Raw genomic sequence first — 24489 nt, 5'->3', positions numbered from 1 at the left:
ACTGTGGACCCTCCGTTGAATGTTCATACAAGGACTGGAGATGGTGACTCCGTGGTAGAGTGGTTGCCCTGAGTACGTCAGGCCCTAGACTCAGAGTCCAGTGAGTGCCACACACACAAGGCTGTTCATTCAAAGACATGTTATACCTGGACAGAAATTATAAACAGTACAAATCAAAACCAGATTGTGTTTTTCACCTTTAAAATACGCAGAGATGGAGCTGCAGAGATGGCTCAGCTATTGAAGTGCTTGCCTTACGAGCATGGGGACCGTCTAAGTGCCTGGTGTGGAGGAAACAAGTTCAGTTCTGGCACAGTAACTCAGTGTACATGTATGAGCAGCAGCGAAATGAGATTTTCCTGATAGCACTTTGTTTTTATCTTAGTAGTGGGACATTTTATAGAGATGCAACTTTTTTTTTTTTTTTTTTTTTTTGTTTTTTGTTTTTTCGAGACAGGGTGTAGCTTTGCGCCTTTCCTGGAACTCACTCTGTAGACCAGGCTGGCCTCGAACTCACAGAAATCTGCCTGCCTCAGCCTCCCGAGTGCTGGGATTAAAGGCGTGCGCCACCACCGCCTGGCTGAGATGTAACTTTCTATACATGTATATAGAAGAAATTTGAGATACACGAAGATGTTAATAGTATATGTTTTGAATAATATAATTTGGAATTTGGGGGGTACTCTTGTGTTTTATGAGTAGTATCCCTCTTTATTTTCCCCCCAAGATGGTCCTTCTTTATTTCCTCCTTCTTCCCTTTTTTCTCTCCTCTCCCTTTCTTGTTTCCTTACTTCTAATATTGTCACGTGGCTTAAATTTGAAAAGAGACAAGAGAGCAATAGAAATTTTCTCCCTAGGCTTGTCACCTAATTCTGTTCTAAAAGCAACAAGAGACACCGTTTCTTTGTCCATCCTTCCAGAAATGCATCATGGCCAACAGCATGGCAACAGTTGAAGAATGTTTTTCTCGTTTATTTTGTATTGAGAGTTCTTTCTCATTCTGAGCCAACTACTACAGTTTCTTTAAATGGTTTTGAATATTGCCTGTAATTCCAGCTACTTGGGAGGGTGAAGCAGGAAGATCACTTGAACCCAAGAGTTCAAAGTCAAATGGGTAACATGGTAACATCCCTATGTCTTGGCAGGAAGATAAGGTTGCGATTATACATATAGAAGTATTCATTTTCTCTATAAAATCTTAGCTTCTGGTTCTAGTAATCTTTTTAAGGTTCTGGGATAATCTTACTTTATTAATTCTATTCCAAAGTTGGCTCATACTTCAGTTATGTCTGTCTTTTTTTCAGGGAAAATCCTGCTATTTTTATCATGGTGTCCATAAAATTAGTAATCAGCAGACATTGCAGTCTCTTCAGGGGATGTCCAAGGCCTGGGACATAGAAGAGCTTGTCAGCCTTGGGAGGAAACTGAAGGCATGTCCCTACTACACAGCTCGGGAGCTGATAGATGATGCTGACATAATCTTTTGTCCCTATAACTACCTCTTGGACGCACAAATAAGGGAAAGTGTGAGTACATATGAAATTAGAGCTCTCCCCACTTAGGAGATAGAAGTGATGAATGTAAAAGCTTTTAAGATGTTTTATGCCTATTTTTCTCTGTATTGAATTGATGGAAACAGAGCAATGAAAACATGTCCTAAGGTGAATTAAGAGTTGACTTCCAAACCCAGTTATTTTAATTTCCAAAGTCATAAACAGTTACAGCTCTGACCGAAACGGAACTGTAGTGTGTCCCTCAGACTTGACCGAGTCACTTGGCTGGGATGGGCTGCCTGTGATGCTTTGTGGCATCCCCGGTTCTATCTCTGAGAAGCCAATAGAACCCTGACAGTTGTCACTGTCAGAGACATCGCTAGACATTGCCAAATGTCCAAATTTCCCCGGGGGAGTAAAATTGTCCCCATTGAAGACCATTACATAACCATTGTTCTCTTCATTCATGGGGTTAAGAATTATTTAAAAACTTTTCTCTGGGGAAAAAAAAATAACTGTTTTGAAGAGAACATATTCTCTTACGTTAAGAGAATATGTACCATGAAAGTTGTGCTTTGGGAATTTTTCAGTAGTGAACTTTAACATTTTATTTATTTGCCCTGTTCTTATAGAGACTATAATTGCTATAGTAAGACAAAGGGTAAACAATTTGGCGTAGCCAGTTACTGCTCTCTTAGGTGTGACTGTACAGTTCATGTTAGCGTTCTGTTTCTTTCTGGGTTTGTTGTTGTTGAGACAGGGTTCCGTGTAGCCCTGATCAGTCTTGAACGTGTTACATAGCTGAGGATGACTTTGAGCTTCTGGTCCTCCTGCCTCTCCTGCCCACGTGTCAGGAGTTCAGGTGCACGACACCGTAGCCAGCGTTTGTGGTGCTAGGAGTCAAACCCAGGGCTTCATGAATGCCAGGCAAGCGCTCTGCCAACTGAGTCATAGCTCCAGCTCCAGCTTTTTAAGTTCAAAATTAATAGGCATTTACACTTTCATATATTTCATGTGTATGAGTGTTTGCCAAAATGTAGCATATGTGTGAGGATCACCCATAAACTGAAGTTACAGTTTTGAGCCCTCATGTGGGTGTTGAGGATTGAACCCAGGTCCACTTAGCCACTGAGCCTTCTCTCCAGCCTCAATAAGGCATTTTATTTACTGCCATCCCACTGCTCTCTGCTGCTGTACCGTTTATTGGTTAGCTCTGAATTAGGCACCAGATACAACAGTGTTAATGATGGTAGCCTTCCTAATGTTACTTTCCTTCTGTCATCCTCCTCCTTGAAAATGTATTTCTCCCTTTGTTCTGGGTGGAGTTCCATCTTCAAGATGCTCAGTAGTCTGACATAGAACTGCCCTTTCAGCCTTTACTAAAACTCCCGAGTGGAACCCTTGAGTACGCCTTAGAACTGCTTAGGGATTCCTGTGTTTCTGTTTAGATGACACCTGCTGAAATGCTCTGCCTTGCTCCTGTCCTCCTCGGAATCCCTGCCTTTTAACCTCAATCTGTTTCTCCTCCATTTTTTTTTAGTCACTCCCAGACTTGTGCATGTTATTACTTTCTCAAAATAATTTATTGGAGGTTACTTTAATACAATCCCCTTATTTCACTACTCAGGATTTTCAATCGCAAGTTACACAAACCTAACTTGAAAAGAGCTTAAACAGAAATAGTGGGCTTTCTCTTCATTATGATGGCTTCGTTCTTAGGAAGTCCTGTTCTTGCGGGACCAAAGAAAACCACAAGCAGTTAGCCAGTCTGGAGGAAAGAACATGAGCGTGCATGCATCCCTCCAGTTACTCTGTTTGGCCCAGCTTGGATGGCATATCTATTCCTAAATCTGACCCAGTTTCTAACCACAGAACTTTGGAATACTTTAACTGATGAGCCTGGTTCTGAGCTTTATTTTACCCTTACTGTGAGAGACAAGATGTCACTTGATCTGCAGATTAGTAGTCTCAACAGCATCACACTGGAGAAGAGCAGTGTTCAAGATAAAGGGTCATAGGTCAGGTACAAAGGAGATGGACATATACTGTGCTACTTCATGTTAGTTTTTTAGGAATCATTGAATCTGCATTCTTGTTTCCCTTCTAAAGGTTTTCTGCTCAGGGGTAGGGACGCAGTTCATTTGTTAGAGTGCTTGTATAGCAAGCCTGAAGCCCCGTGCTTAGCCACAGCACCGCGCGCGCGCGAGAGAGAGAGAGAGAGAGAGAGAGAGAGAGAGAGAGAGAGAGAGAGAGAGTGTTTGGTAGTCAGTGTAAAATTGTACTGAATGCTTCTTTACTGTATAATTGTATACCTCTGTAGCCAGTGGTACCTTCATCCATGCTCAGTTGATAGGCACATGCTCATTGAGAGGTTGGTTGCCAAGTGTTCTCAGCGTGAAAATGGTGAGCTCTATGGTATAGAACAGGTATCTGGTGGATATTAGTGCTTCTGACGTTGTTTTAAGGCTTGGGTATCAGTTCTTTAATGCAACTTGCACAAGCAATATTGGCCTACATTGTGAACTTTCAAATGAAATCTTTTGCCTGCTGCTGTTAAATTTATTTTGTCAAATGTTTTAATAGAAAATTATTTTATCTTACAGATGGATATAAAGCTGAAGGAGCAAGTTATCATTTTAGATGAAGCGCATAACATTGAAGAGTGTGCTCGGGAATCAGCAAGCTACAGTGTAACAGAAGTTCAGCTTAGGTTTGCACGGGATGAGCTAGATAGTTTGGTCAACAGTAATGTAAGGAAGAAAAGCCATGAGCCCCTACGAGATGTGTGCTATAACCTCATTAAGTAAGAATTGTTGTCTGTCAGTGTAATTGTTTGTCTTTCTGTGTTACGTCAGGGTATTTTCAAGTTAGTAAACTTAGGGACTAAGATGACTCAGTGGTTGAGAGTGTTTGCTCTTCTTGCCCAACACCCACATCACAGCTCACAATCACCTATGATTCCAACTCCAGGGGATCTAATACCTTCTTCTGGTTTCCTTGGGCACCTGAACACATGTGGCATATATTCACACAGATACATATACATACACAGGTGTAAGTTAGTAAACTTTGACTAACCAGGGTATTTGGGGAATGGGTTGTTCTTCACTAGTTTAACTTTTTTTTTTTAAAAATTAGTCATACTTTCTGTCTTATTCAAAAGTCTAATGAAAGTAACGACTTCTAAAAGTTAATAATTTCAAGAACTCATTTTAAATCCAGTAGAATAATTAAATAACAGAAATTAAGAATTTTAAATTCGGGCTGGAGTGATGGCTCAGCAGTTAAGAGCACTTAACCGGAGTTCAATTCCCAGCACCCACATGGCAGCTCACAGCCATCTGTAACTCCAGTTTTTTCACACTGACACACATTCAGGTAAAATACCAATGCATATAAAAATGAGTAAAATCTTAAAAAAAAAGAAAAGGAAGTTTTAAAGATTCAAATTCTGGGTCAAAGTCTTTTGTTTTAGATTTATTTTCTTATTTCATGTGTATGAGTGTTTTGGTTGCATGAATTATGTAAATGCACCACATGAGTGCCCACTTAGGTCAGAAGAGGTTATTAGATTCCCTGGGATTAGAGTTATAGATGGTTGTGAACCACCATGTGGGTGCTGGGAATCAAACCCAGGCAAGAATAGTGTCCTTGTTAGGGTTTCTGTTGCTGTAGTGACATATTATGACCAACAAGCAAGTTGGGGAGAAAAAGGTTGATTTGGCTTACACTTCCACAATATAGTCATCACTGAAGGAAGCCAGGACAGGAACTTAAACAGCAGAAACATGGAGACAGGAGCTGATGCAGAGGTTATGGGGGAGGGGGCTTCTTACTGGCTTGCTTGTAGATGTAACTAACCGTCTTATTAAATAAGAAACACAGAAACAATGTAAAAGAGAAAGCCGAGAGGTCAGAGCTCAGAGCTAAAATCTCACCCTTCCGCCTGTGGTGTCCCAGCTTCCCGAAAGAGGGCTACTTCCTGTCCGTACGCCTTTTTTATAGTATTATTGTTCTGCCTTCTCATTGGTTGTAAACCCAAACACGTGACTGCCTCATCACTGTCTGAATGTACAGCCCCCTAGGTCTTAAAGGCATATGTCTCCAATGCTGGCTGTATCCCTGAACACACAGAGATCTATGGGATTAAAGGCGTGTGCCACCACTGCCACACTCTGTCTATGGCTCTAATAGCTCTGACCCCCGGGCAACTTTATTTATTAACATACAATCAAAATCACATTTCAGTACAATTAGAATACCACCACACTTGCTCAGTCTGCATTCTTTTTTTTTTCTTTCTTTTTCTGGTTTTTCGAGACAGGGTTTCTCTGTGTAGCTTTGCACCTTTCCTGGAACTCACTTGGTAGCCCAAGCTGGCCTTGAACTCACAGAGATCCACCTGGCTCTGCCTCCCAAGTGCTGGGATTAAAGGCGTGCGCCACCACCGCCCGGTTTCAGTCTGCATTCTTATAGAACCCAGGACCACCATCCCAAGGATGGTACTACCACAATGGGTGCTCTACAGGCTTGCCTGCAGCCTGATCTTATGGAGACATTTTCTCAATTGGGGTTCCCTCCTCTCAGATGACGCTAGCATGTGTCAAGTTGACATAAAACCAACCAGCACAAGCAGCAAGTGCTCTTAACTGCTGTGCCAACTCTCTGGTGCTTCCTGGCTTTCTTTATTACATCATCCTCCTGTCCAAGTCTGATTCTAGCTTGGTGGGTTTTAATTAATGGGGAGATTTCAGTACTTTACAAAATAGATTTAGTACAGATTTTACTAAAAATTACATTAATTTCTCTCTCCTACTTTATTCTAGAATCATGTTATCTTAAAAGTTTTCTGACTACATCTCATTGCATGCATTGTGACATTTTCTGTTTTCCTCATTGTATACATTGAAAAATTTAAGTGTACAGTCACATTGTTTGAACATACTCTACACATATTTAGTAAAAACTACCTTTCATCCAACCCCTTATTTGTTTAGTCCTTGTTCTCCTAAACAAGGTTGTTCAGGGAGGACATTTTTTTTTTTTTTTTTTTTGTGTGTGTGTGTGTGTGTGTGTGTGTGTGTGTGTGTGTGTATGAGTCAATATAGATAAACTCTCTTGATTCTCATTTTTCCCCAAATGATGGCATACTATACATAGTATTTATTGCATTTGACTTTTCATTTGACAGTGTATTTTGTTTGACCTTGATATATGAAAAAGTGACATCCCAGAGTAGTTTTCAATGATATCTCTCTCAATATGAAAGAAATGAAACATCCTTAAGGGCAGTTTGTAGGTTCCTTTTGTATCAACTACTTATTGACATTTTTCTTGATCTTGTTGCTATGATTCTCTCGTTGGTGTATAGAAGCTCATCATATAATGGGGAATCAGCCTTCTGCATACAGTAAGAATTGAAGAGCCCTTGATCTCTACCCACTTTTGTCTACACACACACACACACACACACACACACACACACACACACACACACTGATTTCTCTGTGGTATGTGTATTGGGGGCGCGTGTGGCGGTCAGAGGGATAACTTGGAAGAGTTGGTTCTATTCCTCCTAATTTACATGGGTTCCAGGCATAGAACTCGATCACCATGTTTTCATTATCAGGTGACAAGTACTTGGTCTTGCTTGTTCTGTTCAGAGTATCTTTTTCCAGGTAGAATTTTGTCATTTTTTATTTCACAACATAATTTGTAGTCCACAGTTGATTCTCTTTTTTCATTTTACATTCTTCATCCATCCTGGTGTTGTTCTTGTCAAGGACACAAGTGATCTGCCACCAAATCCAGTGGCTTTTCTGTTATCTTAACATCTCAGTAAGGTTGGATGCCATTGATGAACAGCCTCTTGAAAAGCATTTTAAAATCTTTATTATTAGTGTTTTTGTGTTTGGTATATATGTATGCATATAAGTGTGTGCGTAATGTAGTATGTATGGGGAAATCAGAGGACAACTTTTGGGAGTTAGTTTTCTCATTTTACTGTGGGTTTTGCAGGTCAAACTCAAGTCATTAGGCTTTCATGGCAAATGCTTTATTTATTCATTCATTTTTAATTAAAAATGTAATTAGTGTGTGTGTTTGTGTGTGCACTCATGGCAGTATATATAACTAGGCTCAAAGGACAACTTGTAGGAGTCAGTTCTCTCCACCGTGTGAGTGTCAGGGATTGAACTCAGGTCACCAACTTTGATAGCAAACACCTTTACCCATTAACCATCTTTCCATCCCTGAAAAGCATTTTTGCCTTAGCTTCTATGAGGTCTCTGGTTTTCTTCTTACATTCTTCCTTAGTGTTGTTTGATGTCTAAATGATGAAATGCCTGAGGACCTGGTCCTGGGGCCTGATTTCTTTTCTAGCTCTTTATTCGGCTCAATTATGTAACCTAGAAATATAGCCCAGAGTAGGGCTTCTTAAAGTTTTTCCACTCATGACCCCTTTTTGTCTAATAAACCATAAAGAAATACTTTAAAACATTTCTTTGGTATTCTTATAATTTTACTAATTTGTAAAGACAAAAGCAAATTTCTATGCTAATAAGGTGGATGTGTTTGTTTTTACATTAAAAATTAAATGTTGGCTAAATATTTGATAATGTAAGACATAAAACATCTTCAACTTTTAAAAATTCTTTCATTTTATGTGTGTGTGTGCGTGTGTAGATCAGAGGACAGTTTTCAGGAGTCTATTCTCTCCTTCCACCATGTAGGTTCTGGGAATTGAACTCTTGTCATTGGGTGTGGTGGCAGCTAAGCTATCCAACTGGCCCATCTTCAGCATTTTTCAGAGTTGAGTTATAGTTTGATTTATAGTCATCTGTGCCAAGAACACCGCTTCACATTTATATGTAGCACTGGATATCCAGTTCCTCAGTTCCTTCCAGTTCTTCAAATGGCAGAGTATATTTAACAGCATTTCTAAACTGGTGGAAATTGTGTTCTAATCCCAAGCCAAAATTCATTGAACAGTTTGTCATGAAACTCCAAGTAGTAACTCAAATGGGACTTTTAAAATCAAATATTTAACACAATATGATCCAAATACTTAAATGCTAAGAAATAAAGGTAGAAAAGTACTAAAAATGTTTATTTTTCTTAATTAGACTATTGTGTTTCTGAAATCTTTAAAAATGCCACAGTCTTTAAGGTGTAGTGCTCTTGGCTCTGAGAAGTTTCACGGCGGTGTTAATGGCTTTGCATGACGGCATGAGCAGTGCAAAGATGCACATTGTGTGTTCTTAGTCCGCACTGCCGTAAAGTCACACAGTGCAGCGTGGGCAAGTGCTGCCGGAAACACCTTGATTTTAATTAGTTAATTAATCCTTTTATGTTTATTGTGTGTGGTTTATGTGTGTACGTGCACTTACAAGTGTGTGTGTTTTTGGTAAATGATTAATGACTGTCTTCCTTGGTTACTCTCCACCTTATTTTTTGAGATGATCTGTCACTGAATTTAGAGCTTACCAGTTTGGCTAGCTACTGGGATCTGTGTATCTCTGCCACCCCAGCTCCAGGGTTACAGATGTGTCCTTCCATAATTGCTTAAGAACCTTGTACTTGTGCACACCAATACCAGCCACTAAACCATCTGTAGCAGGAATTTAAAAAGTTATTCATAAAATCAAATCCAGAGCCAAGTATTGGGGTGAACACTGGAAGATCAGAGAGACAGAACAAGCCACAGCTAACCTCACCTGGCCAACTTCTCAGCTGATCTTGTTTCCTCAGACTGGAAGCCTTTGTGTCCTCATATCTGAATGGCTCTCAGCTGAACTGTGCTGCTCAAAACCTAAAAGCTTAACCAGCCAAATGCTTCTAGTTTCTGGTCCTCACGCCTTATATACCTTTCTGCTTTCTACCACCACTCCCTGGGATTAAAGGCATGAGTCACCTTGCTTGGCTGTATCCTTAAACACATGGATTTCTGCCTCTGGAATGCTAGGATTAAAGGCATGTGCTACCACTGCCTATCCTAAGTATCTAGTGGCTTTTCTGTTCTCTGACCCCAGATAAGTTTATTAGGGTACACAATATTTTGGGGAATACAATACCACCACAGCCATCTCTTTCCCCTTCTCATGCCTTGAATTCTTTGTGCTTGATTTTGAGTTAGTTTCTGGCCACTGTATGGTCCTTTACTTGTTACCAAAGTTTTCACAACTTCTGTATTCAGTTTCTTGAACTCCATATGGGGTTGTAACCCACTTTGAGAGCTGTGGGGTTGCCTATTATGTACAGGACTGCTGAGGCCTCAATCTATGTCTCTAATTCTGACCTCTCTCTGGAGTATGATTTGCATAGTCAGTTATTTTATATATATGTAGATAGATAGATAGATAGATAGATAGATAGATGGATGGATAGATAGATAGATGGATAGATATCTGTTAAGATAACCACTGTATTTCAACTTTAAATCCAGAATAAAGTTCCTCTGTTTCCTCTACTGTTTCCTCACTCTCCACATTCAGTCTTTCACATCCAAACAGAGCCTGTCAGTTCCTCAAATCAAACATCTGAATATCGTCTTTGATCATGCTTCACCTCATCAACCAGCTAGTCATTAAGTCTTACAGGTGCCAGTTGTACAGCGTGTCCCAAATCCATGTTTTTTTTTTCCCACTCTGTCTATGGTGATCTAGAATTTTGTGATAGCTTCCTAGTATGACTCTTTTCTTTCTCCTATAATCCATTCTGCCTTGGGAGTTGGAATCATCCTTTAAACTCTTAAAATACCCACATTCTTATTTAAAACTCTATTTTCAAACTTTGGATAGAGCCCACATTTCTTATCCTTGATCTAAACACTATGACTCCAGTTTATCCCTCTAGTGTTGTTTGTACCATTATCTATGATTGCCCATGGTGATGACCATACTGGTTTTCTTTCAGGCCCTCAAAGGAGCAAAGCTTGTTAACTTTGCACCAACTATTCCTTCTGTTTTGAAGCATTTTTTTTTTTTTAAATTATCCCTCCTGGGACTGGCCACTTTTCTGCATTCAGTTGTTAGGAAATCATTTCTAGGAGAGTATCACAGACATTCAAATTAAAGTAGCTACCAACTTGTGATGAACTTTATTTTTGTGTTTAGCACTGCTCCATCCTGTGGTGCTGTGGGAATTGAACCCATGGCCTGATGGATGCTAAGCAAGCACTTTACCCCTGAGTTTTATCTTTTGCCTTGATATTTCCTTTCTTAGGTATTTGTTGCTGTGTTTATTTCTGGCTCCTTTTAGTAGACTTTAATTTTCATAAGAATAAGGATTTTGCTTATTTTGTGTACTGTCATAACAACTTCTACTTGGATCTTTGGTATAAAATTGGCATTCAAGCAGTTATTAAGTGAGTGTACATATCAGTAAATATATTTATATATTTTCAAATAATTCTTTTGTTGTTAATATGGAGCATAAATATTTGTTTTGCATTTATTTTTAATGGGATTTGATATGAACACCTTATCATGTAAGTAAAGCACTGTGATGTAAGTAAAGCACTGTGAATCCACAAAAAGTCTCACACTTGTTTCTTTCTTAATAAAATTACTTATGCTTATGTAAATGATTATTTTACAGTATGAAATGTTCATTTTAGAGGTGTATAAATCCATGCTTATGTCCTAACAACTTCAAGGAATGTATACAAACCCATATATGACAGTAATAATTTTCCAGTTCTGTTGAGGTAATACATCTAGGGGTAACACTGGTTGACAGAATTTTTTTTGTTTTTGTTCTAGTTGGCTAGAAACAAATTCTGAACATCTTGTAGAAAGGGACTATGAATCGTCTTGTAAAATTTGGAGTGGAAATGAAATGCTCTTAAATTTGTACAGAATGGGCATTACCAATGCTACTTTTCCCGTTTTGCAGGTAAGATCTTTTACCTCCCCATGACATTCATTTAGTCAACTATATGTCATTTAGGAGTGATTAAAAAAAAAAAAAAAAAAAACCTTAACACATCCAGGAAAAAGTTCAGAATTTTAAAAACTAACAGCTTAAAAGTTGCTTTAAAAATTTCTTATCTAAATCTGATAATCATTAGATAATGACACAAATAAAGTATTATTTAGCTTGAAAAAAAAAAATAACACTTTAAAGGGGTTATTCTTTACCCAGAGCTAAAAGCAACCAATATTTTTAGGTTGTGAATGTTTTGTGTCAGTTATAATACTTAAAATTTCAGAAAATGGAAAGTTCATATTTTGTGTACTGAAATAGAGATTGGAAATTCGTGGAGAGGTGGTTAGACCTTTAGGAACCTCATTGCGAGTATTGCTTTTGCACATTCTTCTGGATAGAGGGTCCATACTTTTATCATAATCTCAAGACTCGGTCCCCCCTGTAGCTGGAGGATAAGAATATTTTGTTGTTGTTGTTTCTATTTAATTATCTAAACTGAGGGACTTTATTTTTTTAAGAGCAGTTTCAAATATAAAGAAAATTTGAACAAAAAGCTCAGAATTCTCATTATAGTCTCATCCTAGCCCCCACAATACATACATACACACACACACACACACACACACACACACACACACACACACACACACACACCAGTCCTGCCTATTGAGAGTAGAGTCATGGGATATACTTGTTACAATTGGTGAATCAGCACTAATGTGTTATTGTCACCAAAGTCCACAGGTTTCCTGACAAATCACTCTCCATGTTGTATAGTTCAACTGGGTTTTGCCTAGTCGTCCACCATGATGGCATCATACAGAATACATTCACTATCCTAAAACAGTCTCTATATTGTACCTCTTCATACCTCTGCTGTACCATTTGACACGCATCTGAAACTTTTCGGCAAGCACTGATTTCTGATTCCATAGTCCTGTCTTTTCTAAAATGCCATATAATTGGAATCATACTGTATGTAGAATTTCCTGTAGCAATACGTGGTTAAGCTCCTTCCATGTAGAGTGTATGTGATGCACAGACCCAGGACCTGTGTACTCTCTATAACTTTTGATGGCTTATTACCTCATTTCTTTTTGTCACTAGAAAATATTTCATTGCCTGTGTAGATCACGGTTTGTTTATCTGCTCACTGATGAGGAACATATTGGTGGTTCCCAGTTTGGGACAATTATGAATCAAATTGTTATAAATGTATGTCCTTGTGTTTTTGTGTGGATATGGCTTTTACTCTGAGGAAATGCTCCGATGCATAATGTTTGAGTTCTATGGTAAGAGTACATTTAGCTTCAAAAAAAAAAAAAAAAAAAAAAAAAAAAACTGTTTTCTAAACTGTCTGCATCCATTTGCTTTTCCCTGGATTCCTGTTGCTTCACATCTTCATCAGCATTTGAAGTTGAGAGCATTTGGAATTTTAGCCATTTTATTGCTTGTCTACATAGTGATATCTGACTTCTTTCTGTTTTTCTTTTCTTTGGTTTTCAGTGTAACTCAGTCTGGCCTTGACCTTCTGATCCTCCTGCCTGTACTTCCCAAGTGCTAGGATTCCAGGACAAGCCACTAAGCTTGGCTTCTCACTGTCTTTGAATTTACAGTTCCCTGAAGGCAGAATATTGAGTCTCTTTTTATCTGTTCACTTGGCATCTGTCTAAGTTCTTTGGTCTTAGTTAGGGTTTCTCTTGCTGTGATAAAACACCATGACCAAAAGCCACTTGAGTAGAAAGGCTTACATATCCCAATTATACAGTTCATTGAGGGAAGCCGAGGCAGGAACCTGGAGGCAGAACTGAAGCAGAGGCTATGGAGAAATTCAGCTTATTGACTTACTCCTCATGGTTTACTCAGTCGGCTTTCTTACACCTCCTGGCACCACCTGCCCAGATGTGGTCCACCTGGTAGTGAGCTGGGCCCACCCGCATCAGTCACTAATCAAGAAAATGCACCACAGACTCACCTGCGAGCAACCTGATGGAGGCATTCTCTCAGTTACGACCCCTCTTCCCAGATACGTCGAGGTTGTGTCAGGTTGACAAAAAACAACCGGTGTGTTTGCTGAGGTGGTTTTATACCTCGTGCTCACTCTTCAGTTTGTGTTGCATTTTCCGAGTTTTCCATGTATTTTGAATACAAATGCTCGATTAGATAAGTGTTTACAATTATATTTTCCCAGTCTGTGCCTTGCTTTTTCATCTCATTGACAGTATCTTACACAGAGTAGAAGATTTTTAATTTCAATGAAGTTTATCTTACCTTTTATTTTCCTCTCCAGTTACATGTTAGGTTTTATATCTAAGAACTCATCACCAACTCTAGATTTGCTCCTGTTTTATGGAAGTTATATGTCTTCCAGTTTACTTTAGGTGACCCATTTTGAGTTGTTTTTGAGGAACTTGTAAGGTCGAGTCAGCGTGATGTGCAGTTAATCCATCACTGTGTGTGGCAAGGGTTTCCCTTCTCCGCTGGTTATCTCTGTTTCTGTGTTGGAGATATTGGCTGTATCTGTGTGGGTTATTTCCAGGATTTCTGTTGTGCCCCACTCATCTGTCTGCTTCTTCCTTTGCAAATACTACAGTGTCTAGACTATTGTGACTTCGTGTTCAGTCTTGAGTTGGGTAGTGCCAGCTCTCTGCCCCTCTCCAATATTCTGTGAGCTGTTCTAGATTTCTTGCCTGTCCATATAAACTTTAGAATTAGTTAATCAATATCCAAAAGCTAACTTACTGGGGTTTTGTTTGTGATTACATTGACTCTATAAGTCAATTTGAGCAGAAACTGATGATATCTTAACAATATTCTATTTTCTTGGTGTTTAATGGGCTAAACCCAGGAGAGGGATGTCAGAAAGGGTTCTTTTTGTTGTTAAGATTTATTTATTTTGTATGTGAGTGTTTGCCTGTGTGTATGTATGTGCACCATGTATGTGCCTGGTGCCCGTGGAGGTTAGAAGAGGGCATTGGATCCCTTGGGACTGGAGTTACAGACAGTTGTGAGTTGCTGTGTGGGAGCTGGGAATTGAACCTGGGTCTTCCAGAAGAGCAGCCAGTGCTCTTAACCACTGAGCCATCCTTGCGGCCTTGGTTCTTCTTCTTCTTCTTCTTTTTTTTTTTTTAAATAAAACTAAATAATATTGTATATATTTTTTTCCTTTTTTTCTTTTTTTGGAGATAAGGTCTTACTTATGTAATATAATCTGGCCTTGAACTTGCTATATACCCAATGATGGCCCTGAACTCTTTAGCTTCCTTGCCTTTACCTTCCAGGTGCTAAGAGTGCAAGCATGTGCTACCATATCCAGTTTGTGTGTGCCTTATTTTATATTTTCTTCATTCCATTTTTCACTAACTGTATTCTTACTTTTCCTCCTGGGAAGATTTGTAGGCTGAGGGATTCTTTCTTGGGGCAAGAGTGAAATGATTGATAGTAGTAACCTATACTTACTCTTCAATGCATCTGCTCCTGGATTTTTATTTTCTTAATTTACTGTTTCCTTAAATTATTTAAATTTTGCTTATCAGGCCTGAAGTAGGTCTCAGTAGAGTCCCTGTGATACGAGAGTCCACCGATATATATATATATATATATATATATTAAGGGGTGCGATTGGGAAACAGACTCACTAATACAAAACAAGGTAGATGTGCTGCAGATCCACTGCTGATCCAGCTTCCGTTTTCCTAAGGTAGATGGGGACCAACTGCAAGCCGCTTTCCACCACCTGACCCCGTCATCTCATCCCAAAAGAGAGCATGACTCCCCCTTTAAGCGATCATGTTCACAGACAAGACCATGCTCACAGAGTCAGATACCCCAAAAGCTAAAGGAATTCCCATAACACTTCCCCTTTTTTGTCTAAATAATAAGGTTCTAAACCTAATTCAAAGTTATGTATAATAAGAACTATCATCAAGTATTGTCTAGAAGAAAGAAAAGATAATAACATAAACAAAAATGGAACTACAACCAATCAGAACAACATCAAGCAAGAAACATATACTAAATGTCCAGGCCAAAGGTAATTGGCAAATTACAGAGATTACTTCATTAGCTGTCCTATCCTAAAGAATCTAAATCTTGTACCTGATGTGCTCTTAGCTAAGATATAAGAGGATTGTAACTGTAACTATCTAGTCTTCAACCCCATCAAAGACCTGAGAAGGAAAATAATATTACCTAAGTAAGCAGGAAGTACAAGCAAGCAACTTACGAAACATGCAAGGTATGACAGAAACAGCTGGCTGCCTGTACAGTCACCCAATGTTTCTCTGCAACACTGGGGCATCCATTTTTGGCTACAGGCCTAGAATATCTGAGAGACCATTTTCAGAAGCAGGAAAATTTGAAAGACTGTCCTACTCTGTCTTGGCAAGGCTCAGCAGTCGCTTTTCCTGTGTCCTGCTTGTCCAGTGTGCTTATTGTCAGCAGTCAAGGCAAGGGCAGTTCTTTGCCCAGCAGGCCATTTTTGCCAAGAAGAAGACAAATTTTGTATGGAGTATTTTTGATTCCCAACATCCTCTTGGGAGTAGATCGGAACTACAAGGAGCAGTCATGTCTCATGTCAACAAAATTAAATGCCATGTTCTCTAGGTCTATGAAGTCTTTGAAGATTACCTATCCATCTGACATATATCTCTGTATATCTAGAAAAGCAAACTAATGTGACTATAAATATGACAAGCCTGGGTGACTAGTAACCTGTAACTCATTAACCTATATAACTTAAAGACTAAAGCTTCATATAATAAAATTAAACAGTCTATAAACAGATGTACAATATAAGTACAATGACCTCGAATTTGTGACAGTATACAAAAATACCTTAATTAGAAGTAGAAATGTATAGTGCAATATGACAATATCCTTAATTTGTGTCAATATACAAAATATTGTATACATACATACAGTGTGACAAATAGAATTTTACATTTGTATCAATACACAAAAATACTTTAAATAGAAGTAAGAACATATGTACAATATGACAAGTATAGTTTCAAATTTGTATCAATATACAAGTTTAAGATAACAGGAATAGAATAATTTTACATTTGTATCAATATACAAGAATCCATATTGAGGGCTGGAGAGATGGCTCAGAGGTTAAGAGCACTGGCTGTTCTTTCTGAGGTCCTGAGTTCAATTCCCAGCAACCACATGGTGGCTCACAACCATCTGTAATTTGATCTGGTGCCCTCTTCTGGTGCGTAAGCAGAATACTGTATACATAATAAATAAATAAATCTTTACCAAAAAAAAAAAAAAAAAGAATCCATATTGATGCAATTTATCAAAAACTGATAGTTGCTAAATTAGTTTATAAGTAAATACAACAATCCTACCTTATTATCCTATCCTATCTACCCCCCTTTTTCTTTTCCAAAAGAGATTCTTGAGCCTAAACTTTGTTGTTCGATCCCCATACCTGCAGGAAATAACCCTAAGGGTATACAAAGAAATGACGTTTGGCAAGTGGATATGTTTCATTTTGCAGAATTTGGAAAATTAAAATATGCACACCATACTATAGATACGTTTTTCAGGAGTTCAAGGGCAACTGCTTTGAGTTCTGAAAAGGCTGATTCTCTTTATAGCTCTTGCTGTCCTGGAACTTGATTTGTAGATCAGGCTAACTTCAAGCTCACAGAGATCTATTTGCTTCTGCCTCCCTAGTGCTGGGGTTAAAGGCATGCAGCACCACACCTGTCCCTTCTTAGTATTCTTGAATACCTGGATTCATCCACCAAAACAACAGCAACAAAAATGGATATTAATAAACTTTGTCATATGGTAGTCTCATTACAAGAGTTGTTTCCTATATATAATTCAGGCATTTGGGGAAACATAAACTCTATTAAAAGTCAATTGGAATTTTTTTGAATTTAGTTCATTGCTTCTGAAAGATGCTAAATATCACACCAGCTGCCTGAAAAAAATTATCCTCCTAAATGCCTTTATTGAAGCATCCTCTTATTAAGGTGTCTTTGACTCAGAGGAGTATTTTCTAACATGGAAACCCAAACTCCATGGCTGGGCTTGGGTTGTAGGTCAGTTAGAGAATGCATGCTTAGTATGCATGAGTTTCATCCTAACCACCGTGAAGAGGCAAAAATAGAAATGCAAAATGATTTGTGTTTTTACATTCATGTATACTTGCTTCATTTTGGCTTATGTTTATACTTTGCAAAGAATTTTCCTCTGTCGTCCTCTCCACCCCCTTCATGAATAATATGGTAATTTTTTACAGAGACATTTTTCAGCTGTTCTTCAAAAAGAAGAAAAAGTCACATCAGTCCATGGTAAAGAGGAAGCAATACAGATCCCTATTATTAGTGCTTCAACTCAAATAATGCTCAAAGGACTCTTTATGGTGCTTGACTATCTCTTTAGAGAAAATAGCAGGTAAGTGAGGACTCCTGTTTTGTTGGCTTGTTTTGTTTTCATTCCAGCCTACAGGTCAGCAAGATGGCTTGGCCGGTCGAGGTGCAGTTTGTACAATCAGAGTCCACCCCCAGAGCCACATAAAGGTGGAAGGAGCGAACCGACACTACCAAGCTGTCTTCTGACCTCCAAATGTGTGTTGTAGTGTGCATACACACTCGTGTACATGTGCACGCACACACTAATAAATGAAAATTTAAAAGATCAGCCTAATGAATGCCATTTTGAATGCCATTTTAACCTAGGAGAATCTAAATGTTACAGCTGTATAGATGTATAGATTGTTCTTATTGGCACAGACTCAGATCAATTGAAATGAGTCTTTCTAATTCATGAAAATCAATACTGAAATCAGTAAATAAGTACACTTAATTAACTCTTCTTTGACTTTTTGTCCTCCAGTGCTAAGTTTAAGAATCTTCATTTTCGTTTAAGTGTAATTTGGCTCTGTATCTACCAGTATTTGAAAGTTCTTTTCTTGAATGTTTTGTTTTTATTTGAGGCAGCATGTATCTCAGGCTGGCCTCAAACTCACTATTCAGAAGAGGATGACCTTGCACCTTTGTTTTGTTTTTCAAGACAGGGTTTCTTTGTGTACATCTGTCCTTGACCTTGCTTTGTAGACCAGGCTGGCCTGGAACTCACAGAGATCCTCCTGCCTCTGCCTTCCTAGTGCTGGGGTTAAAGGTGTGCACCATCACCGCCCAGTTCAGCCTTGAACTCTTGATCCTCCTGCCTTCACCTCCCAAGTGCTGGGGTTACAGGCCTGTCACTGTTTATCCCCAGTTTATCTCTTGAAAGTTAGAGTTGTACCAGCTTCCGGGCTTTTTGAGTGTTTTAAAATTGTCATGTAAATATACACCATTTGACTGAGCCATGGGCACCATTCATTTCCAGGAAGTTTTGCCATTCCAAACAAGGATTTTACATGTATAAAGCAGTTGCTCTCCTTGTTACTGTTCCTAGTAATTTCTCCTTTGAGCTTGTTCTTTCTAGTTACTTCAGACACAAGCAGGCATGCAATGTTTGTCTCTTTGGGTCTGACTTCATTTAGTATCTTTTTTTTTTTTTTTTCAGAGCTCGTCTGTGTAGAGCATTTATCAAACTTCATTCCTTTTTATGGCTGAATAGTATTTTACTGCACACATATGCCACATTTTTTAGTTAATCTTTTTTTTGTTAGGCATTCGGGTGTTTCTGCCCTTGCTACCATTTATCATGCTGCTGTGAATACATGTGTACAGATAGCTGTTTGAGTCTGCTTTCATTGCATTCCTGTGGATGGGTGTATTTTACCTGGTGGTGGAACTGACGATCCTGTGACAGTCCTGTTCCACTTTGGGAGGAATATCTTAGTGTCTTTGCGCAGTAGCTGTAGCATCTGACCTTCCATTTAGCATTGTCTAAGGTTCTAACTTCTCAATATCCTTGCTCAGGCATTCTTTCTGCTCCGGTCATCTTTAAAAAAAGTAATAATCATCCTAATGGATATCAAGTGATTCTTCCTCGTGGTTTTGATGTGTATTTCCTAGTGACTAATGATCCTATGACTCTGTGTACCTGTTGGCCAATTCTATATCTTCTTTGTAGAAATAATGTACTGAAAGTCTAGTGTTCATTTTTAGTTGAGTTGTTTCTTTTAATTGTTGATTTGTAGTTATTCATGCAATTGGGATATTAATCCTCTGTCAGATATACTAATGTTGTTGTGAGTTGTCTTTTTACATTTTGATTGTGTCTTTTTTTTAATGTAAGTAAATTTTTATTTTGCTATGGTTAGGTTTTGTAGGTTTTGGGGTCTCACTGTGTAGCCAAGGCTTTCCAACACCTTCCTTAGCTTGTCTTGCTTTGCTTCCTGAGTGCCGGCCGGGATTATATATGTGAACCACCCAGTTGAGTGGAATTTTGGATTTTTCTAGTTATGAAGTCTGATTTACTTATCTCTCTTTTTAGATGTACCTCAGAGATTTATAGTTATGAAATTTGAGCATTTTTATAAAATTCTCTTCACAATTACTGAGTCCTGACTTGGATTTTGAGATCTTATCTCTCCAGAGGTGAAATCAGGGGTGAAATGCCCTGAGACCATAGTTGAGAATAACATTTTATCCTGAGTAGGCCTAGGCACTTTATAGATTGATTCTTCATGATACAGATTGGGATGGGATCATATGTACTCTGACTCAGTAACCTCAGGAAAAGAAACTCAAGATCATGACCCAGATTTTAACTTGAAAATTTGATAATTCAGGTCAGTAAGGTGGTTTAGCAGGTAAAGGTGCTTGCTGTCAAGACTGATGACCCAAGTTTGATCTCTGAAACCCACAGTAGAACTGACTGGCTCTTGCAAGGTGTCCTTTGACGTCTGCATGAGTGCCCTGGCATGCACACACCTAGAACAGGCATGTTCCACCATACACACAAATCAAATGGAAAAGTTTTCACTTTTATCATTTTACTTGCTAACTGCAGCAGGAATCTTAAAAGTTCTTATTAATAAAATCAAACCTGAGGCCAGTTATTGGGGTGAGTACTGGAAGGTCAGAGAGACAGAACAAGCCACAGCTATCTCACCTTGCCAATTCCTCAGCTGGTCCTGTCTCCTCAGACTGGAAGCTTCTGTGTCCTCATCCCACTGGCTCTCAGCTGAACTGCTGCTTAAAAGCCTGAATGCTTAACCAGCCAAATGCTGAACCAGCCAAATGCTGCTAGTTTCTGGTCCTCACGCCTTATATATCTTTCTGCTTTCTACCACCACTCTCTGGGATTAAAGGCTGGCTTTGTGGGGTTAAAGGCATGTGTCACCATGCTTGGCTGTTTCCAATGTGGCCTTGAACTCACAGAGATCCAGAGGGATTTCTGTCTCTGGAATGCTAGGATTAAAGACGTGTGCTATCACTGCCTAACTAGTGGCTTTTCTGTTCTCTGACCCCAGATAAGTTTATTAAGGTACACGATATTTTGGGGAACACAATACCACCACAGCTAACATTTTTTAAACTTTCCTTAAAATTACCTATTTTCTCACACAATAAGAAAGCATAACTTGTCCTTGACATTCGTGAACCCTAATTCCCATTTTCTACTTAGTAACAATAGCAATTAAGTAGTAGAGGGTTCAAAGAGCTGGAGTCGGAAGTTAGAGGCATGAAGTTGAGTTCTGGTTCTGCCATGGTTTATGTCATGTTTAAAATGAAATTGGAAAGTGGCTAATGAGGTTAGCTAGTTAGATAATTTTATTATTTCTTGTAAGAATTTGTTGAATTCTGTGATTTCATGACTTAATTTATGTCAGAATTACTGAGTTTATCCAATGAGGAGGACTGCGGTTTCTTTGTGTGGAGAGGCATGGCAGGCTGTTGAGTTTTACGATGATCAGGTTTGATGTTATGTAGCTTGATTGTTTTATGTTTGGTCATTCAATTGGCATTGTCTTTACATTTAGATTTGCAGATGATTATAAAATTGCTATTCAACAAACTTACTCCTGGACAAATCAGATTGCTGTTTTTGATAAAAATGGGGTCTTGGCTGTACCAAAAAATAAGAAACATTCACGACAGAAGATTGGAGTTAATGTGCTAAACTTTTGGTGCTTAAATCCAGCTGTGGTAAGCTCACTCTGTCCTAAGTGCAAACTTGCCTTGACCAGAACCAACAATTAAATGACTGTGTTTGGCTTTTTAAAAAAGATGATCTCATTTGCTCCGTGTTTCCCTGTAGGCCTTTTCAGATATTAACAACAAAGTACGAACCATTGTTCTAACATCAGGAACGCTGTCACCTATGAGATCCTTTTCATCCGAGCTCGGTGTTACATTTAACATCCAACTAGAGGCTAACCATGTCGTCAGTAACTCACAGGTGAGCTGCTCTGCTTGATTTGTTGAAGCTCTCCGTCTGTTTACCAGAGTGTAATGCCGTGTAAATAAAGGACACCGTAAATTCTAAGACGCAAACTCTGAGAGGAAATTCACACTTTAGTTTTAGAACAAAGACAGTCTTGTCAGCTGCTTGACAGACGGAAACACTGATGTTGCCCTGGCGACTCTGCCGCCTTGGGCTCAGTGACTACAAAATGTCCTCATTTGAGTAAGGTCTGGTTTCTCTATGAAATCTAAACACAAGAAAATGTTCAATTTTCTACTATAGTTCCTATTTGTAATTATTTATTTCTTTTTTCCATTAGTCTGTAGTATATTCCTATTTGACTTATTCATTTTTCAAAATGTGTGTTTTGGTGTACCTTCATGAGTTTATGTGTGCCGAGTTCATGCAGATGCCTGCCTGGGCCACAAGAGGCATCCCTAGAACTGGAGGTGTAAGCATTTGTGAGCCAGGCGATGTGGGTTAAGAGAACCAAGGTCTTCTGTAAGAGCAGTACACGTTCTTAATCAGTGGACCATCTCTCCATCCCCTTTTTGTCTGGTTTTGTTTAGACAGTGTCTTTTGTGGTTCAGGTTAACATCAAACTTAACTATGTAGTCAAGGATAACTTTGAACTCCTGATCTGGCATCACCTCTCAACGCTGTACTTGTAGGTATGAGCCAGCACTCCTGGCTCTGTTTCTCTTTGTGAAGTGATTTAAAGTAGTTAGCTCTGTCCCTAACTGTGTGTGTATGTATGTACCATCACCTGTGTACCTAACACAGTTCTAGTTCTTTGTAAAACTGTGTACCAGTTTGCTTGTCGGGACATTTTTAGTTGCCTGGAAACAACTACTGACATTGGGACCCATAATTCTACGTGTCTCTGTAACTAAGAATTTGCTTTCCAAAATGCCAGAATGTGCCTGTTGAGAAGCATTGTTATCAGCAGTAGTGAGGTGAGGGTACAGGTTCCACATTTCATGCTGCCCTGTTTAGAAGCAGAAGTGAACGTAGGTTAGCAAATTCAGTATCATTTTTTTCATAAGATTGCTAGTCTATACTCTAATTAATTATGTTTTCACCCTAATGTACAAAATCCATTTAACCTGGACTACCATTGAATCATAATAATAATGCATATGGTATAGCTGAATAATGTTTAAATATTGTCTGTCAGCTTAAATATTACTCTTAAATCTCAATTATGATTTAAAATATCCATGTGGAATAAAAATGACCATTTTACCATTTTCAAGTGCACAGCTTAACATTACATTTATCCACTTGTTGGCACAGTCTCAAGAATGTTTTCATTTCTCCTTCCCCACCAGCCCCTAACATTCTCCTTTCTGTTTCTGTGACATCTACTGCTCTATCTGGATAATTCTTGTAAGTGGAATCCCCGGGTACTTGTCTTTCTGTGATTGGCTCTTTTTTATTTGTACTTAGCATAACAGCTTGAAGATTTGTCAGTACTATAGCTGATGGCCTCAGCCTTCATCTGTGGCAGCATGTATCAGATTTATCTGTCTACTGATTTTCTTCACTTCTTTAGAAAAAATATAAACTCCAAGGCTGGAGAGATAGCTCAGCACTTAAAAGTACTTCCTGCTCTTGCAGAGGACCCAGGTTTGGTTCCCAGCACCCACACTGGGTGGGTCGCAGGTACCTGTGACTCAAGCTCCTCCATGGCACCTGCACACAAATACACATGAAGTGGAAAATAGTAAAAATAAATTTAAGGAAAGTTGAGATGATAGTATTAATTTATATCTTTTTTCTATATTCATCAGTTGTTAACATTTAGTAATGGTTGCTTCTCCTTCCCTTCTTCCTTCATATGTGTGTACAGATGTCAGTGGAGAGAGAAAAAGTATATTCTGTCTACAGAGAGGGTCGGAGTAGGGATGCATTCTCTGTCAAGGGTGGAGAGACTCTTTCCTCAGGCAAAATAAACCCACTCAAATGTGAGGGTTGGTTTCCTCAGCATTGGTCGGGTCCTCCCACATATCCCTGCCCCAAGCTATAGGAGCTTTCCTCTTTCCAGCCAGCACCCTCACTGTAACTGCCAACTCCCTTCCAGGCTGGTCAGACATTTGTCTCGTTACGTCTGCCAATCCTATAATGAGGACGTGGGTTGGAGTTTGACAACTTGAGCTCTCTGGTGGAAGGAGAGAAGATTCTCCTCCAGACACACTTAGAAACCTTTCAATTGTTTATGTGCATCTGGAACCAGTTAATTTTATTTTATCACCAAGCTCCGTTTTCTCCTTTGTCACTTTGTCCAGAGATGCTGGAAGCAGTCAACCAGCATTATTGTTTTCTTTATTTTTCTACAAATCATCTTTAAAAGTTTTATGTGTAGAGTCATTAAATTCCTTGCTCCTCACAGGAGGTAAGTTGGGAGTATCGAACATGTTTATCTCAGTAAGATCTTTAAATAGTTCATCCCATGGACTTATAGTGCTCTCCATGCAATCACCAGAGTCTGTAGTAACTGTAGGTTTCATTGAGTTGGGTAGCCAGCTTCAGATACCACCAAGCCTACTAGAGAATTTCATCCTTAAAGTTCTGTTTCTCTAAAACTACTCCTGGTACTACAGTCTGTATTCATCATGGTTTTCTAAAGGAACAAAATTGCTAAGAATGAATAAGTATTTTAAAATAGGAGTTACAGATTGACTTACAGATATGGTCCAGGTAGTCCAACAATAGCCATCTCACTGAGAGGTTGAGAATCTGG

The 24489-nt window shown here is 38.9% G+C and overlaps 1 protein-coding gene across 1 annotated transcript in view; it reads left to right on the top strand.

The window, feature by feature from the left end:
- Brip1 (BRCA1 interacting protein C-terminal helicase 1) overlaps window positions 1-24489 on the top strand; it is a 143595-nt gene that overhangs the window by 44903 nt on the left and 74203 nt on the right. Inside the window, exons 8-13 of the mRNA XM_028878291.2 lie at window positions 1305-1526; window positions 4097-4296; window positions 11255-11387; window positions 17683-17837; window positions 21322-21487; window positions 21600-21740. Of these exons, the coding sequence (XP_028734124.1) occupies window positions 1305-1526; window positions 4097-4296; window positions 11255-11387; window positions 17683-17837; window positions 21322-21487; window positions 21600-21740 (1017 nt within the window). The remainder of the gene's footprint in view (window positions 1-1304; window positions 1527-4096; window positions 4297-11254; window positions 11388-17682; window positions 17838-21321; window positions 21488-21599; window positions 21741-24489) is intronic.

Source organism: Peromyscus leucopus, chromosome 8b, assembly GCF_004664715.2.
Source record: "Peromyscus leucopus breed LL Stock chromosome 8b, UCI_PerLeu_2.1, whole genome shotgun sequence".
Lineage (NCBI taxonomy): Eukaryota > Metazoa > Chordata > Mammalia > Rodentia > Cricetidae > Peromyscus > Peromyscus leucopus.
The sequence above is the reverse complement of the archived record's forward strand: the minus strand, read 5'-3'. Positions and strand labels throughout refer to the sequence as shown.